At 39.9% G+C, this 26,586-nt stretch overlaps 1 protein-coding gene across 2 annotated transcripts in view; it reads left to right on the top strand.

Moving 5' to 3' along the window:
* The window catches only part of ATP9B (ATPase phospholipid transporting 9B (putative)), a 295,408-nt gene that overhangs the window by 72,742 nt on the left and 196,080 nt on the right, over positions 1-26,586 (top strand). For both annotated transcript variants that reach the window (XM_050768237.1, XM_050768236.1), the window contains exon 7: positions 6,032-6,083. In XM_050768237.1, the coding sequence (XP_050624194.1) occupies positions 6,032-6,083 (52 nt within the window). The remainder of the gene's footprint in view (positions 1-6,031; positions 6,084-26,586) is intronic.

The following is a 26,586-nucleotide window of genomic DNA, read 5'->3' as shown; positions in this document are numbered from 1 at the left end:
AGAATAAGGAAAAATCATGCAATCAGTTGTTGCAGGAACATCATTTGACTTAACCCAACACTCATTCATGATAAAAACTTTGAGCAGGTTGGATTAGAGGGGGAATAACCATATCTTGTTTAAAAAGAATCTACAAAAAAAACCTGTAGTCAACATCATACTTGCTGGTGTAGGACTGAATGCCACCTCTCTGAGACTGGGGACAAGACAAGGATGTTTGCCGTTACTACTCTTATTCAATGGCACTTCTAGTCTGTAAGGCAAGAAAATAAAAGAGAGATTAGACAAGAAATAAAAATGTCTCAATTTGCAGATGATGTAACTATGTATACATGTACATAGATACATATACATATATGTTGAAAATCCCAACGGATCTGTAGAAAATCTGGAACTAGTGAGTTCAACACGGTGTCAGGTTATAAGATCGATGCACAAATATGAACCTCATTTTTATATAATAGCAATGAACATGTGGGCACAGAAATTTAAAATGCAGTACTGTTACAGTCATTCTATGAAGATGAAATCTATGCTGAAATTTACAATGTGTTGATAAAAGTAATTTAAGGAAACATAAGTAAATAGACCCGTCTGTTTTCGATTGTAACATTCTGCATTTCAGTTTTCCCAAAATTGTTCTGTATGCTTAATACCATTCCTATAAAAATCTCAGCAGGGTTTTTTTTTTTCTTCTTATTTTTAAAGACATAGATAATCTTATTCTAAAACTAATTTGGAAAGGCACAGGTTGTAGAATAGCTAAACCAACTTTGACAAGGCAAATAAAGTGGGAGGAATCATCCTTCTTGATGTTAAGGCGTATTACATGGTTACATTAGTCAACATAGTGTGGAAGAAGGATAGAAACAAAAGTTAACAAAACATTATAGGGAAACCAGAATTAGACAAAGGTGTGAAAATGATTAAGTGGAGAAAAGATAGCCTTCTCAAATGGGACTGGGCATCCAGAGGCTAAAAAAAAAGGTCATGGACTCAATGTAAAATGTGAAACTGCAAAACTTTTAGAAAAAAAAAATATTTAGAATCTGGGGATTGGAAAATATTTCTTAGAATTGACACCACAAGGACAATGTGTAAAAGGAAAACTTGATAAATTGCATATCATTAAAATTAAAACTGTGTGCCTTGTGAAAAACCATGTGAATACAATGAAAATCTACAGATGGAGAAAATATTTGTAAACCATATATTTGACAAAGATTCTATCTAGAATATATAAAAACTCCTAAAACTTAACAGTAAAAAAAAAAAAAAAATTGAAATTAGAAAATGAGCAAAAGATTTCAAGAGACATTTTGACAAAGATTTACAGATAGAAAATAAACACATGGGCCAGGCACGGTGGCTCACGCCTGTAATCCCAGCACTTCGGGGAGGCCGAAGGGGGTGGATCACGAGGTCAAGAGATTGAGACCATCTTCGCCAACATGGTGAAACCCTATCTCTACTGAAAGTACAAAAAAATAGTTGGATATGGTGGTGGGCACTTATGGTCCCAGCTGCTTGGGAGGCTGAGGCAGGAGAATCGCTAGAACCCGAGAGGTGGAGGTTGCAGTGAACTGAGATAGCGCCACTGCACTCCAGCCTGGTGACAGAGTGAGACTCTATGTCAAAAAAAAAATAAAAATAAAAATAAACACATGAACAGGAATTCAACATCATTAGTCATCAGGAAATGCAAATTAAAACACAATGAAGTATCAGTATGCATCTATAAGAACAGCTAAAAGGAAAAAATGGTGACAGTACCAAATGTTGGAAACAATGGGAAGAATCGGATCACTTATATATTGCTTGTGAAAATACAAACAATACAGTTATTCTGGAAAATCACTGGATAGTTTCTTTAAAAAAACTGTGTAGCCATCATACTACCCAACAGTTGCACTCCTGGATCTTTATCAGAGAAATGTTAAATTATGTTGATACAAAAAACCTGTGCAGGAATGTCTATATCTACATTATTCACAGTAGCTCAATTCCGGAAAGTCCATATATCCCAGGTGGGTGACTAGTCAGAGAAGCAGCTGTGCGTTCACGCTGTGGCATGCAGTGTTAGGAGAACACAGGGCTCCTTGCTCTTGTGGTGCCCCTAGTCTTGAGGGGAAGGAAAAAGAAACAAAAGTGTCCAATAATTGTTTGAAATTATCTGGTTTGTTTATGAGTGCTCCATAGAAGATAAGACAGAATAAGGACATAAAGAGTCTGAATATGAAATTTAAAAAAAAATACTTTTAAGGGCTGGGCATGATGACTCATAACTGTAATCCCAGCACTTCGGGAGGCCAAGGTGAGAGGATCACATAAAGCTAGGAATTTGAGACCAGCCTGGACAACATAGACCAAAGTTTAAAGAATTAGCCAGGCACACTGGCACATATCTGCTGTCCTAGCTACTTGGGAGACTTAGTTGGGCCTGGGAATTCAAGGCTGCAATGAGCCATGATCATTGTTGAAACATATTAGAGAGACCAAAGTAAATGTAAAGACATTTCATGCCCATGGTTAGAAGTATATGTTGTTCAAAAGGTGGTGTTCCCTAAATTGATCTATAGATTCAGTGTTAATCCCTCTCAAAATCCCAGTTGATGTCTTTGCAGAAATTGACAAGGTGATTCTGAAATTCATATGGACATTGAAGGGACCCAGAATGGCCAAAACGATTTTGAAAAAGATGGACAAACTTTGAATATTTGTACTTCACTGTTTCAAAACTTAATACAGATTTACAGTAATCAGCATTTACAGGAGCTAGCATTACATTGAGAATCCAGAAATAAACTCTGAAATTTATGGTTAATTGATTTTTGGCAAGAGTGCCTAGAAAATTTACCAAGGTGGGAGTGTGTTTGGACAGGGGCTTTTTTGGCCCCATGTTCTTTAGGAGATACATCCATGTTGTTGTGTGTAGCTGTTACTCACCCATTTTGGGGTTGTATAGTATGGTTCTTATCTGTTTTCCTGTTGATGGGTTTTCAGGTTACATGTAAGTTTTGCCTATCATGAAGGATACTTTTGTGTCATATTTGACTGTATTTCTTGGTGCACACATCCACACATTGCTGTTGCAGGTGTGCCTAGGAGTGGAGCTGCTGTGTTTTGGGTTATGCAGTTCTGCTGTGGTAGACCCTGCACATGGTTTTGCAAAGTGGTGTACCAAGTTTTGCTTCAATCAGCTGTGCCTTGGCATGTTTGCCAGCATGTGCATTTTCAGCCTTTTAAAGTTAGCGTTTCTGATATGTATGTAGAAGTGTTTTTGTTTTTGTTTTTTTAAATTAAGTTCTGGGGTACATGTGCAGAACGTGCAGGTTTGTTACATAGGTATAAACGTGTCATGGTGGTTTGCCGCACCCATCAACCCGTCGTCTACATTAGGTATTTCTCCTGATGCTATCCCTCTCCTAGACCCAGAGTGAGCAGGCAACCTACAGAATAGGAGAAAATTTTTGCAATCTATGCATCCTACAGAGGGCCAATATCCAAAATCTACGAAGAATTTAAACAAATTTACAAGAAAAAAAAAACCCATCAAAAAGTGGGCAAAGGATATGAACAGACACTTCTCAAAAGAAGACATTTATGCAGCCAACAAACATGAAAAAAAAATCATCATCACTGGTCATTAGAGAAAAGCAAATCAAAATCACAACTGAGATACCATCTCATGCCAGTTAGAATAGCAATCATTAAAAAGTCAGGAAACAACAGATGTTGGAGAGGATGTGGAGAAATAGGAACACTTTTACACTGTTGGTGTGGGAGTGTAAATCAGTAGAAGTGGTTTTAATGCATATTTCTATGAAGTCTAATAAGATTCAGTACTTTTTCATATGATTTTGTGTGTGTCTGTCATGTGACAAGCCTGCTAAAATCCCTCGGAATTTCTCTTCTGAGTTATTCTTTCTTTTCTTATCAGTTTGTGGACTTTTGTGTGTTCTGGTTTGGAGTCTTTCGTTAGTTATATATGCGTTGCAGATATCTTCCTCTTCTTTCCTGGCAGGCTGTATTGAACAGAAATTCTTAAATTTAATGAAGTCTGCTATTAATCTTTTCATTTAAGGTTAGTTTTTTAGACAATTTTTGTTGATGGTCTTTATAAGCATCCTTACCTCTCAAAAAGTCATGAAAATATTCTTGTCATGTTTGGTGAATGACGACAATTCAGTGGGGAAAGAACTATTTTTTTTTCTTTTAGGCATTTTATTGTTTTGGCTTTCAGATTTAGAACTGTAATTCTAGGTAGATTTTTGTGTTTACATTGAAGTCGAGGTCAGGTATCATCTCTCATCATCCCCTGATGATACTGGGTTTTCTCAGCGCTATTGATTGAAAACACAATTATTTCCTCACTGATGGGCAGTTTCATCTTTCTCATAGTGTCCCTATATGTGTGGACCTATTTTTGGACATACGGTTTTGTATTGGTATAATCGTCTATCTTGGTGTAATCCCATCTTTTCTTAACTACTCTAGTTTAGTTTAATTAGGTTGTACAGTTAATCCTCACATTTAATTTCTCTCAGTAATATTTTATAGTTTTTTGTGTAGAGGTCTTACATATCTTTTATTGGTTTCATTCTAATATTAGTTTTTTTCCTAGTGTTAGAAAGAAATAGCTGTATCCAATAACATAGCTTTGTTCAGCTTTAACATGTTACGTGTTGACTGACAATCCATTTATTTACCAATTATTATCCATTTATTTACCATGGGTAGGTAAGTCTTTACTTAGGTCTCAAAAATCATACATAATTCATGAGATTATGTGAAGTATTCTTAGTACAATTATATATTTTTTCTTTAGACCGATATAGCTTTCCCAGTTGATAGAACTATTAGTGATAATGATTAAATGTATGAATAGTGACTTGTAAAAGTTTGTATATGCCATAAAATATCTTTGAGTTTTTCTGTGTCATGAAAGAATATCTCAAATCTGTGGGGTTTTGCTTGTTGGCTTGTTCAGTCATCGATTCATTCTTTCACATCTATGAAGTGTTTTGTGTATGATGTGCTCTGTTTTGCGGGCATTGGAGGACCACAGTCCTCACTTTCCAGGGCCATTTAATCTAATGGGGAGGACATAATTTTTTATAAGGCGATACCTGCTGTGTTACATGTACAGACTAACAGAGGCCACAGAAATGGCAATATTTAACGTTTTTTTCAGACGTATTTTGAGACGGGGTCTTGCTCTGCTGCCCAGGCTGAAGTGCAGTGGCATGAACATGCCTCACTGCAGCCTTGACCTTCCTGGTGCTCAAGCCATCCTCAACCCTCAGCCTCCCTAGTAGCTGAGACCACAGGCATGCCACCACACCGGCTACTTTTTCAACTTTTTGTAGAGGTGGAGTTTTGCCATGTTGCCCTAGCTGGTCTCAAACTCCTGGGCTCAAGTGATCCTCCCATGTTGGCCTTCCGAAGTGCTGGGATTACAGGCGTGAGCCACCATGCCTGGCTGATATGAAGCCTTTTTTTTTTTAGACGGAGTCTCGCTCTGTCGCCCAGGCTGTAGTGTAGTGGCATGATCTTGGCTCACTGCAAGCTCCGTCTCCCGGGTTCACGCCATTCTCCTGTCTCAGCCTCCCAAGTAGCTGGGACTACAGGCGCCTGCCACCACACCCGGCTAATTTTTTGCATTCTTTTTTTGGTGGAGGCAGGGTTTCACCGTGTTAGCCAGAATGGTCTCGATCTCCTGACTTTCATGATCTGCCTGCCTCGGCCTCCCAAAGTGCTGGGATTACAGGCATGAGCCACTGGACATGAAGCATTTTTAAAGTCACTACTACATACCAGTATATGACTCACTCATGGGAAAAAAATCTTAGCATTTCAACTAAAATGTGAATTAAAGTATCAATTTTTTATATATACAAATTGTGTTAGTTATTTCAGCAGAATTTTAATTATATTAGTTGTTTTCATAGCTGTTTCTTCTTTGGAATGGAATTGTGTTAATTTATAAACCTGCATATAGATAATTCATCTTTTATAATGCTCTTTGCAGAATCAAAGAATTCCATCAGACATGGTGTTTCTTAGGACTTCCGAAAAAGCAGGTATTTTTACGTTTAAAAAAACTTATCTAACTGTATATTATTATTGCAAAAACAAATTTACAAATATCTATACAAGCGAAAACTGTTTTCCTTACATTTTTAGTATGCTGCAGCAATGAGGAATATTCTGTAGAAATGGTATTTTACTTTGAATATAAACACATGAAACCTCTGAAAAAAGAGTCTACATTTCATATGAAGCTACTTTACAAAGAAAATACATGTACTCCAGTTACATTGCTGATGATTTAGTATTTTCATAGTTTAATTTTCATTTTAAAAGGTAAAAGTAAAAATTATCCTGTAAAAATTTTCTTTGAATAATATATTGAATTCATTAACACCTAAATTATATTTAATAGTCAATATTTAAAAGGGTGTTTGCTGTGAAATATATTTGTTTAAAAATAATCCTGTCAGGACCTATGTATCCGATGAGTGTTTTCATTCAAATTCATACTGACATCTAATTAAATGATGATGTTACTTAAAATTTGATGGATGTTTTGCATTTGCAGTTTTATTCAGCAGTTCAGCAAATACTTGTTTACCACTTACTGTTAATACGTACCAGGCACTAACTGTTGCTTAAGATACAAATGGGAGCAACTTTTACAGAGTGGGTGGTCTCAGTGGAAGTGTATCCATGGACAGTGATAATCCTGATTGTGTAGGTGCTGGACTCAGAAATGTTTGGGGCTATGTGGGAACAGATAATTTTGCCTATTGAGTTGACGCAGACTTTGCAGAAAAAAATGCTATTTGTATGACTTGAACTTTCAAAAATATAAAGATGGAAAAGAGGTAATTGGATAGAAGCCTAGTGTGGCCAAATAGAAAAATTGTTGGAAATCGGGAAACCTGAGTTTGAATCACTTTGGCCCGTTTCTAGTTATGTGACCTTGCCAGGTGGGCACACGTTTTCGTCGTCTCTGAAATGAGGGAGGTATATCGAGTAATATCCAGAGTTTCTTTCTGCCCTACATTCCTGACATTTTTTATAAATGAACAGTGGTTTTTATAGGAAGCGAGACGTGTTATTATTTTTATTAGAAACACAGCATATATCTTATTTCTAGTGTGAAAACTGTAGAAAGGACTGTTAGATTTCAGAGTTGTTGATTTAATTTTTCTCTATCAACAACTACTTTCAGAAGTGACGTTTTTGTCATGAGAAAGAAGAAAAGTGTTTTCTCTTTCTACCAGTTGTTGTTATGATTATTTACATTGTGAGATGAATTCTGCCATTAACAGGAGATCAGCTCTACCCAATAATCAAGTGACTTCTGTACACTTGATATGTTTATTTTATTATGTGTTGTTTCATGTGAGCTTTTATTTTCCCAACTGTGGCAGGGACTGGCTGGCTACTTTTCCAACCCATTTCTCTTTCCTGTTGGAAACACGGCTAGACTGCCGTTCCTGCCCAGTTAGCTGGTCCCATGTCACTGAACTCTGGCCAAAGCGGGAGAGCCAAAAGTCTGTATGCCACATCTAGCCTTGCACCTAACCTCTCCTGCGGTCTCCTGCTGTCTCTTGCCCCTTGCTGGTTAGATGGCCATGACTAGGGCAGTCTTGGAAACTGCTTGTTAAAGATGCCAAAGCTTCCATCAGCCTGGTGTCCTGAACGAATGTGTGGAACAGAGCCCCTCCCCTTCCATTACCAAATGAACTGTATATGAAAGAGGAGTAAATTCCTATCGTTAAGCAGTTCCATTTGCAAGGTTAATCTTTTATGCTGGCTGGTGTTTCCTTAGCTGATTTCTCATCCTAATTGCTCTTCATTCTGGAAGCCTTCTTACTAATTCTCTTTGCAAGTGGCATTATTTGCTTTTGAAATGTTAATGTTTATATTTTGAAGCCATCATTTGCCAGTATTGAAGTAGAATATGCTCTTTTTTCAAGTATTTCTGCTCTTCTTGACAATAGTGTAATAAGACCATTTAGGTGCTTTTACAGTCCAGTGGGTAGGCTGCCGTCATAGTTTGTCACATGTGAATAACTCACCTCATAGTGTATTGTTTCACAGCACAGACGACTGAGTGGGAGAACTCTGCAGGGCCTCCAGTCCCCAGAAAGGCTGATCTCCTCAACCACAGACGGAGGCCAGAATACATAACCCTTGATCATGGGTCCTTTTGTGTGTTGCTGGATTTGATTTGCAACTGTTTTGTTAAGGCTTTTTTTGCATCTATTTTTAAAGGATGTATTGGACTGGGCACGTTGGCTCACACCTGTAGTCCCAGCACTTTGGGAGGCCGAGGTGGGTGGATCACTTGAGGTCAGGAGTTCAAGACTAGCCTGGCCAACATGGCATATATATATATATATATGCAGAAATTAGCCAGTCGTGGTGGCACAGGCCTGTAATTCTAGCTACTCAGGACGCTGAGGCAGGAGAATAACTGGAACCTGGGAGGCAGAAGTTGCAGTGAGCCAAGTTTGCACTATTGCACTCCAGCCTGGGTGACGAGAGTGCAACTCTGTCTTAAAAAACAAAAAAAACAAAACACAAACAAAAAACATGTATTGATGTACAGGTTTTTGGGCTTTTTTTTTTGCTTTTTCTTGTGTTATTTTTGTTTTGGTGTCAGAGTAATACTGGCCTCAGTGGAATGAGTTAAGAAGTGATCTTTCTTCTATTTTTTGGAAGAGTTTGTGAAGAATTATTAATTCTTTGTTAAGTGTTAGATAGAATTCACCCATGAAACCCTCTGGAACTGGACTTTACTCTGATTTTTAAAAAATTACTAATTCAGTTCCTTTACAGGATTATTCAGATTATCTATAGACCCAGTCAGTTTTGGTAGTTTGTGTCTTTTTCATAATTTGTCCACTTTATCTAGGTTATCTAATTTGTTGCCATGCAGTTGTTTTTAGGATTTCCTTACAGTCCTTTTTGTTTCTGTCATGTTGATAGTCATGTACCCTCCTTTGTTCCTGATTTTAGTAACTCTTTTGAACTCCTCTCTTTTTTTCTTGGTCACTCTAGCTTAAAGGTTTGTCAATCTTGTTGATCTTTTAAAATATCCAGCTTTTGGTTTTAATGATTTTTCATACTTCTTTTTCTGTTCTTTATTTCATTTATTGGTTTCTGTTTTTATTGTTTTCTTCTTTCTGCTTGTTTTCTGTTCAGTTTAGTCTTCTTTTTGTAGTTTAAGGTGGAAAGTTAGATTATTTACTTGAGGGTCTTTTTTAGTACAGGTGTTTATAACTACAAATTTCCATCTAAGTCCTGCTTTTGCTGTATTTCATGAGATTTGGCCATACATCTCAAAATTAATTTCTAATTTCCCTTGTGATTTTTTTCCTTGATTCATTGCTTATTTATTTTTAGTTTTTATTTTTATTTTTTTGTAGAGACAGGGTCTTGTTTTGTTACTCAGGCTGGAGTGCAGTGACATGATTATAGTTCACTATGATGATTACTGTAACCTTGAACCCCTGGACTCAAGCAATTCTCCTGCCTCAGCCTCCCAGATAGCTAGCAGTTCAGGCACATAACACCACATCTGGGTAATTTTTAAATTTTGCTGTAGCGACAGGCTGTCTGTTGCTCTGTTGCCCAGGCTGGTCTCGACTTCCTGGCCTCACGTGATCCTCCCACCTTAGCTTCCCAAAGCACTGGGATTACAGGTGTGGAGTCACCTTATCTGGCCTGATTCATTGTTTATTAATGAATATGAATTTCTACATATGTATACATTTTCTAAATTTCCTTCTGTTATTGATTTCTAATTTCATTCCATTATAGTTGGAGAATGTACTTTATATGATTTCTATTCTTTGAAGTTTATTCACATTTGTGAAAAATGTCGTAACATATTGGGTATCCTTGAGAATATTCTGTATGCACTTGAGGAAAATCTACATTCTGCTCCTGTTGAGTGGAATGTTCCATAGATTTTTGTTCTAGTTGGTCTGCATCTTTGTTCAAATCTCCTTTTTTCGTTCATCTTCTGTCTGGTTGTCCTATCCATTATTGAAAGTGGAGTACTGAAGTTTATCACTCTTTCTCTGTTTTTCCTTCTATTCTGTCAGATTTTGATTCATGTATTTGAAGTTGTGCTGTTAGATGTAAATATATTAATGTTTGCTTGGCAGATTGACCCTTTTATCTTTATAAAATGTCTTCAGCCATGCCACCTCTCTTTTGGTTACCGTTTGCACCTTTTTTCTGTTGTCATACTTTCTACCTATTTGTGTCTTTGAACGCGGAGTATGTGTCTTGTAGACAGCATGTAATTGCATCATGATTTTTCATTCATTCTGTCAATCCATAATCAGCTTCATTTAGGAAAATTCACATCCAGTAAAATGTATCCATTTAAAATCTTAGCAGGTGTGTATACTTGCTAATTATTATTCTCGAGCTCCGTTTGCCTTGTTGTCCTGCCTGATCAGCCCTACAGCCCTACCTCAGTCCCTCCAGTGTCTCTTCTTTCATACCTGGCTGTAGAGCTCCAGCTGAGAAGGCCACGCAAGCATCTAACTGGAGCTCTGTGAATCAGTAGAGTTCACTGTGGACCCCGCAGTGTTCCTGTTGACTAGGCCCGTTCTTGAAGGTGGCTTATTCCAGCTTTCTCAGTGTTTCTCCTGCCTGCCTTTACCACCTGTTCATTCACTCTCAGCCATCAACCCTCCTCTCAGCTCCACCGCTTTCAACTACATCTCCATTGCCTTCTTCCTGTAGGCATGAAAAATGTCTCTACCCAGTCACCAAAGACCACCCCCAACCCCCAGTGACACGACGCAGCTATCTAGCTACCATCCTGTCTCTGTCCTTTGCTTTGCAGCCAAACCTTTTGAATAAGATGTTTTTCGTCATGACCTCACCCTACATCCCCTTTCTCTGTGAAATTTAAATGGTGTTTCTCAGGATTCTGTCCTAAGCACATCTACGTTTGTGATGTACATGTTCTTCCTGGGAAACTGTAACTTCATTCATGGCTTTATATCATCTGGTTATACACCAGAGCCTGATAGGTTGTAGGTGGCACACTCAAAAGTTTCCATCGTCTCTGCATGTTGATTGGAGCCTTTAATCCATTTCTATTTAATGTAATTACTGATAAGGCAGAACTTACATCTGCAATTTTGCTGTTTGTTTTCTGTGTGTCTTGTGACATTTTTGTGTGTCTTTGTAGCTCCATTACTGCCTTCTTTTGTTTTAAATATTTTCTAACGTGATGTTTTAATTCCTCATCATTTCTTTTATAATGTACTTAAAAAACTATTTTGTTAGTGATTGCACCAGGGATTTTAACTAACACAGCTCACTCTTAGCTAGTTTTAGTGTTTTTGTTGAGTAAATGCTCCTGGAATTCTTTCAAGTCTAGTTATTTTCCAGAGTTCTGAAACAGTTGCTTTTGATAATTTTCACTAGTCTTCTCATTGCAGTTATACAGAAGTATATTTTCAGAGGTTTTTATACTGCCATCCCTGCTTACTTCACCTACTTATTTATTTATTTGTCCTGTTTTACAAATGTGTATCCAGTGTAATGAATAAGAAAATGCTTTGATTTGGGAGATGGTATTGTATTAATTGCCCTTTTAACAATTATGATAGAAATATATGGAAGATACTATTCCAAATATGAAAACAGTTTTGAGTAATTAAGAGGAAAAGATTATGTAGATTGTGTTAGAAGATAAATTATGAACAAAGTCAAGCACTTTAAAGCTGAAAGGTGTTTGGAAATGTTCACTTTTCAGAATAGGAATCTGAGGGCTGGAGAATGTAAATACCTTGCTTAACATTATATGACTAATAGTAATTTTATGGGGTTTTTTTGTTGTTGTTTTTTGTTTTTTTGTTTTTGTTTGTTTTTTCTCTTTTTGGAGGAGGTCTTGCTTTGTCACCCAGGCTCCAGGCTGGAGTGCAGTGGTGCGATCTTGGCTCACTGCAACCTCCGCCTCCCGGGTTCCAGCGATTCTCATGCCTCAGCCTCTTGAGTAGGTAGGACTCCAGGCATGCCACCATGCCTGGCTGATTTTTGTATTTTTAGTAGAGATGGGGTTTTACCACATTGACCAGGCTGGTCTTGTACTCCTGACCTCAAGCGATCCACCTGCCTCGGCTTCCCAAAGTGCTGGGATTATAGGTGTAAACCACTGAGCCCAACCACTAATAGCAATTTTGGAAATTCTTCCTCAGCCTCTTAAAAATCTTTTCACTGCATCATTTTTAAGCCATAGTAAGACAGAAAAACATAAATGGAGTATTAGAACATTACTCAAATGAGATACTCTGTTGTGTTAACCTTGGATAAATAACACTTTCAAATTGATGATGTTTTAAAACATTTCTCTCTAATTTTGTCTTACATTCCACGTTGTAGGGAGAATCACTCTTTGTAGTGGAGTGATATTTAATATTTTGAATGTCGTGGATCCCTTTGAGAATCTTAAGAATTATCACCTCTTTCCTCAGAAAAATGTATACAGTGCACACGTACACTAGATTTTTTATTGTTTACATGTCCCTGGAAGATTATTGATGGGTTCAAGTTAAGACCCTGCCGTAGTTTGTTTTAACCTATGCTTCTATTTTCATCCTCAGTTTTATTTTTTCTGTCAAATTAAAATTGTTAAAATAGTAGCTACTCAAATGCAGATATTAAGAAGTTAGGGCCGGGCGCGGTGGCTCACACCTGTAATTCCAACACTTTGGGAGGCCGAGACAGGCGGATAACGAGGTCAGAAGATCGAGACCATCCTGGCGAACAGAGTGAAACCCCGTCTCTACTAAAAATACAAAAAATTAGCCGGATGCAGTGGCAGGCGCCTGTAGTCCCAGCTACTTGGGAGGCTGAGGCTGGAGAATGGCGTGAACCCAGGAGGCAGAGCTTGCAGTGAGCCTAGATCGCGCCACTGCACTCCAGCCTGGGTGACAGAGCGAGACTCCATCTCAGAAAAAAATTAAAAAAAAAAAAATAATAATAAATAAATAAAATAAAATAAAATAAAAATAAAAAATTTGTGTTATAATATTGCTTTCAAGAATTCTTAGCTTTAGAAATTCTGTTTGTGTGATTTTTAAGTAATTAAAGTTTTCTTATTGCCTACTTGTTTTCAGTAGACTACAAATGTACTGAAGTTTTGTATCTATCTGCTAACACTTTTAATACTATTTTATTGCTTTTTAGTTTTGGTTTGAAAAAAATCTGATAATACATTGTTTATTATAATAAGAACATTTTAAATCTTAGATATGATAGAAGTCCTAAGTGTTAATATATGCAGTGTATCCCAGCTTGAACACTGGCAGCTGGGTGCTTGTCAGTACAGCATGGCAGGTTGCTTATGGCATCATATTGACTGTGTATTAACACAGAGTAATCTGTTGGACTGTGAGCTGATTGTTTAGAATGTAAATGAAGCTGTTGATGGATCTGGTGACTGATGGCTTAAATTCCAATTAATCAATTGCTTCATCACTTTCTTAATTCAGATCAAATATCTCCAGAGTGCACACAGTTCTTTTAGTGGTATTAAGAGAAATTAATGCTTTAGAACTAATTTCATCAATCTCTTATAAATGCCAATATCTTTTTCACTTGTCTCCTAAGTGATGACATTATACTTTAAGTGTTTGGGACATATTATAGTACCTCAGCTGTCACTTGTTAGTGGGACGGGGGGTGGTTAAATGACACTGTACTCATCCACATGATCTCTGCAGTGCTATTCATCTTGCTACCAGCTTGAAAATTTCAGGCTGAGTCATTAAATCATATAAATGATTTAAAAATTAAGTTTAATGGCAGACGATCTGGTGTTATAAATGCAAAGTCAATGCCTATCTTTCTTTTGTTGGCCCATCTCTTTCAGAGCTATTGGATTTGTGAGCTGTTGTAGGAAGTCTGCTAATATTACAGGGTGACTTGTGCGATATGACAGACTCGTGCTCCGATGATGTCCCATCAGTTTCTTCAGCACACTTGATGCATCCTCCTGTGTGACACATACACAAGTTGATCTTAATTTAATTGTCATTAAGCCTGTCCTTTCCTGTCGACTCTTGTCAATTGTATAAAATAAAATCAAGTATTCATAAGCAGTCTGTAATAGGATATAAGCAGACCAATTTAATAACATGTTTTTTGCTGAGCCTTAACTGGCATCAGTTGTAGCGAGTGCTTTCTGTTAAAAAAATTATTAGATGCAGTTCTTGTGGAACAAGTCAAGCTGGCCATACTTCTGATTTGCTAGAGTTCATTCTTTCTCTCTTTAAATCACATCAGTTACTGCAAGGTTAGTATTTTTAACTGTACTTAACTTGAGTAAAAGTAATAACATGTCATTTTTCTTCTAAGTTTAAAAAATAGCATATGATTTAATATGAGGCATGTCTTTTTTCTTTAAACAAAGGCAGCTATTTTTTCAGTGTTTAATAAGTTTACAGAAATTTAGACATTTATTTCACTTTTAGAAACACAGAATGCGGGAAATTTATGAGACTCCGGAGATTCTCACTTATCTTTTCTTTATGTGTCAGATAGAGTCTAGAATCCAGTCCATTTCATGTTACTTTTATATTTTATATCAGAATATTCACACATACATAAAGGGGAAAATTCAATCTAGAAAAAAATACCGTAACTTTGAAGTAATATGCGCTGCAAACTTTGATGTACTGCTTCTTAGCTGAAAACAGCGAGCTTGTGCAATATTTTTTTTATAATTCTTTTGACAGATCCATAACACGGTTTATTTAAATATATCCGTGTGTGTGTGTGTGTGTATACACGTGTATAAGTATATGTCTCTAAAATCTTTAAAATTAACCTTAATTGTTCAGTTATTTACCTTTAGGAATACTCGTTTTAATATTTTATTTTATACACACACACAGAGAGAGAGAGAGAGAGAGAGAGAGAAAGTCTCACTCTGTCACCCAGGCTGGAGTGCTGTGGCTTAATCATAGCTCACTGCAGTCTCGAACTCCTGGGCTCAAGTGATCCTTCCACCTCAGTTTCCCGAGTAGCTGGGACTACAGGTGCTCGCCACCATGCACCATGCCCCACTAATTTTTTGTTTTTTGTAGAGATGGGGTTTTGCCACGTTGCCCAAGCTGGTCTTGCACTTCTGGGCCCAAGCCATTCTCATGTCTTGGCCTCCTAAAGTGTTGGGGTTACAGGCGTGAGCCACTGTGCCCTGTAATCAGATGACATTGTCTCAGATGTAACTTTAATTGATAACGCCGATAACTGGAGAATCTTTTCATGGCTCTTGATCTTTTTGTGCCTCAGACAAGTGGGTTAATGTCTCTGTATTTCTCAGATTCCATTTTAACAATGATAATTCCCATAGTACAGGGTAGTTAAAAGGATTAAAAATAAAATTGGTGGGGTGATTACATAGATAGGGCACTTTTAGGCACTGAGTTGCTGGAGGCTACAATTAGTTGAAAATGTATCAGCTGGGAGAGAAAAAATATTTAATACTTGTGTAGAGTAAGAGACCTCAAGAATACTCAGTAGCAGGCGGAAATACTCTAGGAGGTTCGGCGGTCGGGGGGAAAGGAGGGTGTTGTGGATGTGGATTTGCATGGACATTTCAGTTGTAGAATGTTCTGTGGAAAGGGTAGGCTGGACTAAGCTATGTGAAGATCTGTTCTTACATAATCTAATGATTTCTCCAAATTTGAGAAACAAGCAGCTACCATGATACGAGTTCCCAGTATACGACACTCATGACAGGCTTTCACGTATTTTCCATGAAATTTTACAACATAACTTCAGGGTAAGTCTTATACAGATAAAAAAAAAAAAAAACAACAACTGAGGTCTAACAAGTCAAGTTACTTGAAATTCAAGGGCATTGAGTAGTCAGTTACAGGGCTGGTGATCAGCTTCTGACTGTCTGACTCTGCCTTCTCAGCTATGCCAGCTTTGGGATGGAAGCCTCCAGAGCAGGCATTCTCAGCTCTATCTAGCACTATTGGTGCTTTGGGCCCAATATGTCTTTGCTGTGGTGGGCGGGTCTGTCTTCTGCACTGTTGAGTGTTGAGAATATTCTTGTCCTCATTCTACCAGAAGCCAGTAGCATTCCCCTAACTTCCTTTCCAGTTGTGAAAAACAACAGTGTCTCTATAAGTTGCCAAATGTAAATTGTCCCTAGTTGAAAAACTATGGAGGGCTTTTCATCCATTGAAGAGAATCTCTAAAATTAACCATGATTGTTCAGTTATTTACCTTTAGGAATACTTGTTTTAATATTTTTCAGAGACCTTCTTTCTCAGTGAGAACAGATTGAGTCTGCAGAAATTGAGCCATGGCCTGTTATCTTCGTCTCTACCCAGCTGTGTGTGCAGGAAGCTCTACTCTAAGCCTGTGCAGCCAAAAAGTCAGGGGCTCTGTCTTCTGCGTTTCCCAGGCTACGGCTGTAGCCCCACCCAGGAAGGCCTGGCCGTGGCTCTTATTTTCCCCAGACTCATTTGGCAGAAGCCCAATTCCTGACAGGCTTGGCCTAGGGCACTAACATAAAGTAACCTAAAGTGGACTAGATTCTAGACTCTACCTGGGCTCCTGAGCATTCTACCCCAGTGAGTCCTCGCCCCAGCAGCTTGTAAGGCAGAGCTGACAGTGCTGGAGGGGCTACACCACAGCCCCATCCCCAGTGTCCACTTGATGACCTGAGTGTCACTCCTGGTAGAGCTGGCTGCTGTCCTGTCCCCAAGTCCAATGCCGTGCTCCAGAGTGAGAGACAGGTCCTAAGGACTCTGAGTGCTCAGGGTGAGAGACAGGTCCTAAGGACTGAGATGTCTGCAGCTTTACCTACAGAGTTTGTCTGAAAAATAGCCTGGCAGAGTTCATTTCTGAGGATGTCGTTGAGAACACTGGAGAGCTTGGTGGTCACCATTTCAGAGGGCAGAAACAGCAACCCAGCTTCTTGGAGAGTACTGGATCCAACCTATCCTGGGGCCGGGAGGCTGTGTACATGTGCTAGGTGCTCTCAGAAGCAGCTGCAGTGGGACTCGGGGCAAATGTGGAAGGACTCCCTGGGTGATGAACAGCCCTCCATGATGTGAGAGCTCACCAATCCAAGGGGCTTACCCACAACCTCTGAGCTGGCCAAATGATACATGGTCCTCTGTCCCCAAGGTGAGTCCTACAATGCTGAGCTTACACGTGACATCACAGGCATCCGTGTCAGTCTGGAAGATGGTTTGCACACCCAAGGTGATGGTCTCAGGAGTCAATGGAGAACACCTTCAAGCCACCCATCCACCCATCCCTGACTGAACACGGGCAAAGTCACGAACTCCCTGAATTGTGAGAGGTCTCCAAGCCACATACAGCCAGTGATGAAGCGTGGAAGTCCAACTAGCTAAGCCAGCCTGAGCACCACCTCTTGTCACAGGATCTTTGGGGTGTCACTTTTCCAGCCAGAAACCTCTATGTCCCGTGGCGCCTTTGTCTGAGTTTTGCTCAGGCCTGCTGGGCTCATTCTGCCTACTTGGCCCAGCAGACTTCGTTCAGTTTGTGCTGCCGGCCCGGATCCCACGCCTGCTGAGGGCAAGCCAGGAACAGAGCGGCAAGAGGTGTGTGAGCGAGCGTGGGGTCTGGCCACTGCTCACAGCCAGGCATACCGACTGTGGTAGGGCAGGCAGCTCCAGGTGCTGGCTGTGTGTGAGGCTATTGCTGAACCAGGCGCTCTGTAAGCGGCTTCCACTGCGGGCACCAGGAAACGTGGCCCCAGGAGGCTTGGAGACACTAAGAACCACAGAGCCCCAAAGAGGATGTCACAGCCCTGGCTCAGTGAGCTGTTAGGTCTGGGTTCTCTGAAGGGCCACAGCTCTTCTGTCCTTCTCATTGCTTGCAATATGGCGAGTGGCAGGGCGTGTTTCAGCCCTGTTTGTGTTACAGCTCTTTCATTCCCACCATTCAGCTGGTCCTAAGTTCTTGTCCCGCATCCAGGAAGAACAAGGTATATGGACAACAGGAGGGTAAGCAAAGCAAATAGGTGCTTTATTGAGCCACAGTGCAGCTCTCAGGAGACCCTAAGTGGGTAGCTCCACTCCACAGGCAGGTCGTCCGGATGATTGCAGCTCTTAGTGGAGAGGACACCCGGAGTAGGTAGCTCCTATCAGCAGGCAGGTTGTCCCGTTGAGTGTGCATCCCCCAGCGGAGAGGGGACCTGGAGTGGGTAGTTTCTCTCTGCAGGCAGGTTGGCTCGTGGAGTGTGCAGCCCCCAGCGTAGAGCGGACCTGGAGTGGGTAGCTCCTTCCCACAGCTGGTAGTCCCAGTTTCTGAGTGAGTCTGGCTGAAACTGGCCTTTTTTATGGATTCAGAAAGGAGGAGATGCGTGCTGATTGGTCCATGGACAGCCATGGCGGGCCTGGGAACAGCACTATCTGATTGGCTGTATGGTCATCAATGAAGTCTGCACTCCTGGCAGTGGACTTCACTGGGAACTGGCAGCCCGGACCCCAGGCTTCAGATTGTTCCTGGCTTGAAGGTGGGGTTTCATAGGGGACCTGCCTGTTTTTGCCCAGGAACTTGTCTGACTCCCACCATCAACATGCCATGTATGGCTCCCAGGCTGTTTGTCCCAAGGGGTGCCTGCAGGCCTGCCCGGAGCCACTCTCCCACGCTTGTTGGTGACCAAAGTCTGGAGGGGGCCGAGCCAGCAGAGTGCCGGGCATGTCAGCACTGCCCCGAGCACATGCATACCTGCCAACTCGGAAGGGGATGGAGATCCTGCCAGCTCCGGGGAGCGTGCAGCCCTGGGCACGCCTCCCTCACTACAGCTGGCGTCTTCGCAGCCGCCACTCCAGAGGGGCCGCTGCTGCCATCACATTGATCAGAAAGTGGTTTACATGGAGCCAGGAGCAACCTCCGGAAAGCCAAGAAAAAGAGAAGGAGACTTTGCCATGGTAGTTCAGCCCGGCGACTGCAGAGTCTGAGCAGGGGGCCCATGGCTGCATCCTGCAGGGGGATGGATTTCCTAGTAGTAGTTCAGCCCAGTGAATATAAAAATAAACAGATGACTGAAACAACAAACAACCCAAGTGTAGTTTTATTTTTTGTTTTTTTGTTTTTTGTTTTGACATTTGTATATTGCAGTTGCAGCTGTTCAGTAAGTCAACTCTTGGTTGAAGTGCTGAGGTGGGGGACTGAGCTATGTGTTCTTGTATAACGGGTTTGGAGTTAGATGGACCTAATCGTGGCACTCTTCACTCACTTGGGAGACCTTGGGGTACTTTACCTCTGAGGCTAAAATAGGGACAGTTTTTCCTTCTGTCTCACAGGACATCAGATACTGTATATAGGCCATGCCTGGCATCTCATGAGTAGACGCTTAGTGAATTTTAGTAACCTTCCCCTTTTTGGGGGAGAAAGAAGTGACTTTCCAGTAGACATGTATAACTCCACACATTTTTCGAAGAAGGGGTAGCTGTGGGCAAGTTTGGAGTACAGTATGGAATAAACTCCATGACTCCTTCCTTAATTTGGAGTGCTATGTCTGTTTCTCCCCTGACAGTCTTTGGGAGGTATTTTCTAAATGAGCCAAGCCCCCAGTGTGTGTGCTTGAATTAAATCTCTCCCATGCCTCATTCTTCTCCTTGCCACATTTTCCCTGTCCTTCTCTCTCCTCCTCTCCGCCCCGCTGTTCTCTCTGATCTTGATTGGCCTTTGAGGTTCCTGACAGAAAAGAGCATTATGCTTGCAGAGGCAACATATTTGCGGAGGCAGCGTCCTGCCGCGTTGAGACTTTGAGAAGACCTGATACAGGCTGTTGGTCACCTACTTCCTGTGCGGTGGAGGCGTTTTCCCATGACAGGTCCCTCAGGGGCTTCCACCTGTCTCTGGAATGGGACTTTCCCTGTCTTCCAAATGGTGAACAGTGAGTTCTCTTGGTGATTTTTGAGGCTGGGCTATTTGTATGATCAACCCCATACTATTAATAGGTCCTTCTAGAACCTCTTATTTTCTCTTTCACATTTGTTTGCCTGTCTTTACTTGTTAGACTGTCACCTAACACTGTTAAGGTCAGTAGGAAACTTGGTAGCCAGAGTAATGCTTTCAGTATAGTAGGTGTTCAGTAAATACTGGTGAAATATGTGAGAGCATATGCTGTGTGTCACCTGTGCTGGACTGTGTGAAAGTCACGCGTCTTCACCCAGAGTTTCTGGACTCGGCGTTCCCACGGAGTGTTTCTGGACATTTCCTGTAAAATCTTCATCGAGTCTTCGTTTACTTTCTTCAAGATAAAAGTAAACCTTTCCTTAACATACCTTTTCTTAACCATTATTTAGTTATATATTTGTTGTTATGAGTACTTAATAGTATTAGTTTAGCCATTTTGAATTATTTTGACCACTGTATCATAGTATTTCAGCTGCTTTATGCATTAGGTGATCTTCATCGGACTTTATTAGATCTGTAAAAGCTTAGTCATTTCTGTGGGAAAAATGTTTCCTGAATGCTGAATGACTTAGAAATGACCACAATCAGAAGTTTTAGGCTGTTTGCTACATGGCTGCGACCTCTAAGCAGTGAGGAACTTTGAAAGGCCGTTCACCTATTTTTTCCTTCTAACAGTAAATTACAAAGTTATCTTATGACTTCCAGCAAAGTTACAAAATTGCCTTACGACTCCCCAGTACTTAAAGTCATACTGTCATTACTGTTACTGTGTAAAGAACCTTTTATTTAATGCTTCCGTTTTGCTCTGGTAATCACTTGCAAGCTGACTGAGCTCAGACTCTCTTGCTCTGGACAGAGAGAAAGGCCAGGAGCTCTGTTATGGCTGACCTTGGCTGCCAAGGTAGGGAGGAGCTACAACCGGCCAGTAACTTTCATGCACTGGCTCTGTCGGATGAGCACAAGCTCATGTCAGAAACTCCCCAGAGCCACCCTGGGCCTGGGTGGCATCGATTCCTCGTGTGATTCTGAATGAAATTGATGAATGGGAGCAAACACTGATATTCTCCTAGAATGGCAGTGGGAGCCAAGAACAACTGAGATGAGTCTCCTCCTCTGTAGGTGTTGAAATAGGTGTTACAGTGTGCTTCCTGTAGTGCAATACTTCGAGGTTAAGTCCAGTTACTTGCTTTATTTATCTCTTTATTGCAAACACCAGATGTTTGAGTCATACTTTTAGGTTGATATTTATTTAATCTAAATGTGTTTTTAAAACAGATTTTTAATCTCTGGGTTTATAACATGATTTTTATGCCATTCTGTAGAATTTGTTTGGGAAAGCATCTTAACATATTTTTTAGGTTTCTGGAATCAAATTTTAGATTGTGTTGGAATTGTCGTTTTTGAGTTTAAACATTTCTATCAGTTGCTGGAAAGGCTGGTGTGTGAAGACCCCCTTCTGGTCCAGTGTAGTGTCAGAGGTCTCTCTCCTGCATGTCAGATTAGTTGGTCTGCTGAGCTGCTTGATTATAAGCATTAGCCAGTATAATACTGAGTTCTGAAAACTAGACCTTACCTGATTGTGACCCCGAATTTATTCAGTCTGTTAAGTTGTAGTCACTAGAACACATAGTACTTATTGCCTGAATCTTGGCTTTCAAAACTTGGAGGAAAAACCATTTTCTTCCCTGGTTTCTTGTTTTTGCCGTGGCTGTGCTGTGCAGCTATACATGGTATGCTTCAGAATCTTTCTAGATTTTCTCAAGTTGTACATGAAAGATTCTTTGCCAATAAGCATATTTCGTTTAGTCTAACTGATGCAACCTTCTCCCTATAATGTTAAGTAACTTTGTTACTTAAAAACAGAATTAAAATTCAAGATTTGAAAGTATATTTGAAATATTTGAAACTTCATAGGGCTTTTTTATTAAAAATCTATTTTAAAAAATCTACATATTATTTAAATCTGATTGTTGCTTCAGTACCATTGTAGTATATTAGCACTGTTGAAATTTTGTTCATTTCCAAAATTTAAGACTGTTCATGTTTGAGAAAGGGTGTTATGAAGCAATTCACTTGTCAAATGTGAATATTTTTATGCCAGTATAATTGAGTTATATAGCTACATATTAATAGGAAAGATAGATTGCAGTTGTATTAGCAACCTAAATTGAGAGCTTTAATTTGCCATTTAAAACTTACTCCTAGAGTGAACAACACCTTTTTAAAAAATATGTTTTACATTGAAATAATTAATGACTCCTGGGAAGTTGCAGAGATAGTACAGGGAGACCCTGTGTGTCCCCTTCACCCAGATTCCTCCAGTGGTTGACAACTTACCTGTAGTAGAATATCAGACCAGGATGTTGACACTGGTACAGTGTGTGCACGTAAGGCTGTGTTATTTCATCTTGGGTGTGGGTTCCTGTCACCACCAATGCAGTCAAGGTGCAGAACTGTTGCACCACCCTGAGGATCTCCCTCACACTAGCCCTGTGGGCTCAGCCATCCCTCTGCTTCCAGCAACCTTCACCCTGGGTAACCATGAATTTGTTCTCCATTTCTATACATTTGTCATTTCTGGAATGTTATATAAATGAAATAAACCATTCATGACCTTCAGAGACTCTTTTTTTTTTTTGAGACAGAGTCTCACTCTGTCACCCAGGCTGGAGGGCTATGGCGCGATCTCAGCTTACTGCAACTTCTGCCTCCTGGGTTCAAGCGATTCTCCTGCCTCAGCCTCCTGAGTAGCTGGGATTACAGGTGCATGCCCCCACACCCGGCTAATTTTTATATTTTTAGTAGAGACGGGGTTTCACCAGGCTGGTTCAGGCTGGTCTCGAGCTCCTGACCTCGTGATCTGCCTTGGCATCCCAAAGTGCTGTGATTACAGGCATGAGCCACTGCACCTGGCCTAGAGATTCTTTTTCTACTTAGCACAACACCCTTGAGATCCATCCAAGTTGTTGTATAAGTCAACAGTTTGTTCCTTTTTTGCTGCTAACTAGGATTTCATGGATGGATGTACCACAGCATGTTTTAAACCATTCATCATTGTTGGTTGGAGTTTTTTGTTGTTTACAGGTTTTTGTTATAAATAAAACTGCTTTGAACAATTATGTACAGCTTTTTTGTGGACATAAGTTTTTATTTCTCCAGATTGATGTCCAGGAGTGGGGTTGCTGGTTTTTATGGTAATTATATGCTTATTTTAAGACTGACTAACCCTTTTCCAGAGTTACGTTTTTGTTTTACATTCCCACCAGCAATGCCTGGGACATCTAGTTTTGCCATATCTGGCCGATGTTTGGTGGTATGTGTAGCGGTGCTTCCTCGTGGTTTGCACGTGCCGCTCCGTTGTGGCTGTGACGTCAAGCACGTTCTTGCTGCGTGTTTGCCATCCTCAGGACTCTAGGAAAGCGTCTCTTCATGTCTTTGGCCCATTTTCTAATTGGATTTTTTTTTTAACTATTGATATTGAGAGTTCCTTATATATTCTACGTAGGCGTCCTTTGGTCAGATACGCAGCTTACAAATATTTTCTACTAGTTTGTAGTTTGTCTTTTCATCTTCTGCAAAGATCTTTACATATTCAAAGTATTTAATTTTATCAAAGTCCAATTGATTTTTTTTAATGGGTTATGCGTTTGATGTCCTGTTTAGGAACTCATCTTCCAGCCATATGCCCTGCGGATTTCTTCTTGTGGTGGCTTTTTTTTTGTCCGAAAAGTTTTACGTTGAGATCTGTGATCTATTTTGAGTTAATTACTGTATAAGATGTAAGGTTTAGGTCAAGGCTTTGGGGTTGTTGGGCTATGTATATCCAAATGCTCTAGCGTCATTTATAGTGAAGATTCTATTCTCCATAAATTACTTTGGTGAATGCATCAAAATTAGTTGCCATACTTGGATGTTGGGGGGACTCTCTCTGGGTTCTTTATTTTGTTCCATTGATCTGTGTTTCTGTTCCTTCTCCAGTATCAAACAATCTTGGTTACTGCAGCTGTCTGAAAAGTCTTATAATCTGGTGGGCTGATTTCTCCCAGTTTTTCTTCCTTTACCCCCCGCCCACTTTTTTTAGCTCTTCTAAACAACTTTTAGCTCTTTTAAACAATTTTGCCTTTCTATACACATTTTAGAATAATCTTGCCTGTATCTTTAAAGCAAATCTTCATGGGACTATGATAGTCATGAAGTAAAGACCTGTTGGCATTTATGGGTGACCAGGTTCTTCAGTTGCTAGTCTGAGATAAAAAGGGCAAGATGAAAACAGGAAATCACCACTGTCCTTTCTTGATACCCGAGGACTTGAGCTGGACTGCACTTTTCCTGCTTTTCTAGAATCATCATCATGTTAAAAAATTTAATGTTCAGCATTTTTTTGCTTTATTTAGGAAGAATAGGAAAGAGTACATCTGCTCTATCCTTCTGGAAATAAAATTCCCTTAAAGTTTTTATTCATTTTCTATTTTTTAAATTGGATCTTAAACTTTATTATAGGAATTTTCACTGCATGAAGCCATAGTGTAATGGACTGCTGCATCACCATTGTCCCCTGGAAAACTTCTCTTTAAATAACCAGACTTGTTTCATCCGTATTTCTCATTTGGATAAAGTCCTGTGTATAATTTGATTGCATTAACAAATTCAGCATTTACAAATTACAACCACAATTCCATTATCATACCATAAACTATTGAACAAGAATTTCTTAGATCAACACTTGGTGAGTCTCCCGGTTTCTGATTGTCTCACACACCTCTTCTTACAGTTGATCTGTTCTAGTCAGGATGCGAAGGCCCTTCTCTTGCATTTGTTACAGGTATCTCTCAAATCTGTTTTTATCTACAACAATTCCTTATCTTTGTTTTTTTATTTGTTGAAAAAACAGGGTTATTGGACATAGAGAATATCTGATATTCTAGATTTGTGTGAGTGCATACACAAAACAACTATATTATTAATACATTTCTTTATTTCTTGTATTTTTGTTAACTGGTAGGTGGATCTAAAGGGTTGGCCATACTCATTTTCAGTTTTCTTTTAGCTTTTCATTTTTTTGGTGAAAGAATACTACAGCAGTGCTTCTGTGTAGTCCTGTTTGTAACTGTAGGCAGATGTCTGCATGTCTGTCTTTTAGTGATGAATAGATACAGGTGCTATCAACCGATCTTCCCAGTATAACGTTCTCCACCAGGCCGGGCGCGGTGACTCACACCTGTAATCCCAGCACTTTGGGAGGCTGTGGCGGGTGGATCACGAGGTCAAGAGATCGAGACCATCCTGGCCAACATGGTGAAAACCCGTCTCTACTAAAAATACAAAAACTTAGCTGGGCGTGGTGGCACGCACCTGTAGTCCCAGCTACTTGGAAGGCTGAGGCAGGAGAATCGCTTGAATCCGGGAAGTGGAGGTTGCAGTGAGCCGAGATCGCGCCACTGCACTCCAGCCTGGCGACAGAGCTAGACTCTGTCCCAAAAAAAAAAAAAAAAAAAAAAAAAAAATTCTGAAACCTCAGAAGTCACCTGGATGAATTCTCACTGTGATTAAACTGTGAATTATGTTTTATACGCTTTTTATTTTTTAGGAGTTTTTTAAAAGTTTGCTGTAATTTGGCTTTTTAATTATATAAAATGTATCTGATTTTAAAGTGAACAGTATAAGATACATTCAGAAGTCTTAGCATCTATTCCTGTTCCCTTCCTCCCTCTATAGGTATTATACACACATACATGCACACACAGATATATGTGCACACACACAGAAGCATTTGCATGCATACAAATACACTCACAGATAGAGGAGCACACATAGAAACACAGATTTGCATGCCCTCACATCCCTCACACAGATATGCTTGCATGCATACATAGGTACACGTGTGCACAGATATGTTCACACACCAGTATGCACACACAGAGAAACACACAGATCCTCAGGTGCTTGTTCACAGTTATACATGCATATTATACACAGATACGCATGTACACAAACATACACGCAAGCACACACAAATACATATATACACATGCATGTGTGCACACAGATATGCTTGCACACACACAAGTTAGCCATGCATGCACACTCACATATACATGCACACACACAGATACACACATAGATACATATCCACACAAAGATGAACATGTATGTATATAGTTATACATGCATAGAGATATGTATGGACATACACAAATTCTCTCTCCTCCCTCCCTTGTTCTTAACTATAATGTATTTTTCTATATATAATGTCCAGCACCTTGCTTTCTTCATTTCACAGTCTATATCCTAGAGATCTTTCCATGTCAGTGTATCGAGGTCATCTTGTTTGCTTTACTTTCTTCTCTCTCTCTATTGCCGTATGTGCCCTGTTTTATTCAGCTAGTCCTGTTTGTTCCCCTTTGTTTCACAACAGTCTTCTGTTACTATAAATAATGCTGCAGGGAGCGGCTTTGTGTGTATGTCATTTTGTGCTTTTGCTATTCCATCGTTAGAATAGTCTCTGAGAAGTGGGATGATAGCATGGCCAGAGTAATGGATTTTCTTTATAGAATATCTTAGCACGTTTGAAACTGGATAGGCCTGTGGGCATATGGTAACAATTACCTTGGTCTTAGCATTGTA

The sequence above is a fragment of the Macaca thibetana genome, chromosome 18 (genome assembly GCF_024542745.1).
Source record: "Macaca thibetana thibetana isolate TM-01 chromosome 18, ASM2454274v1, whole genome shotgun sequence".
In the NCBI taxonomy this organism is placed as follows: Eukaryota; Metazoa; Chordata; class Mammalia; order Primates; family Cercopithecidae; genus Macaca; species Macaca thibetana.
Note: the sequence above shows the minus strand (reverse complement) of the source record. Positions and strands in the feature narration are given on the sequence as shown.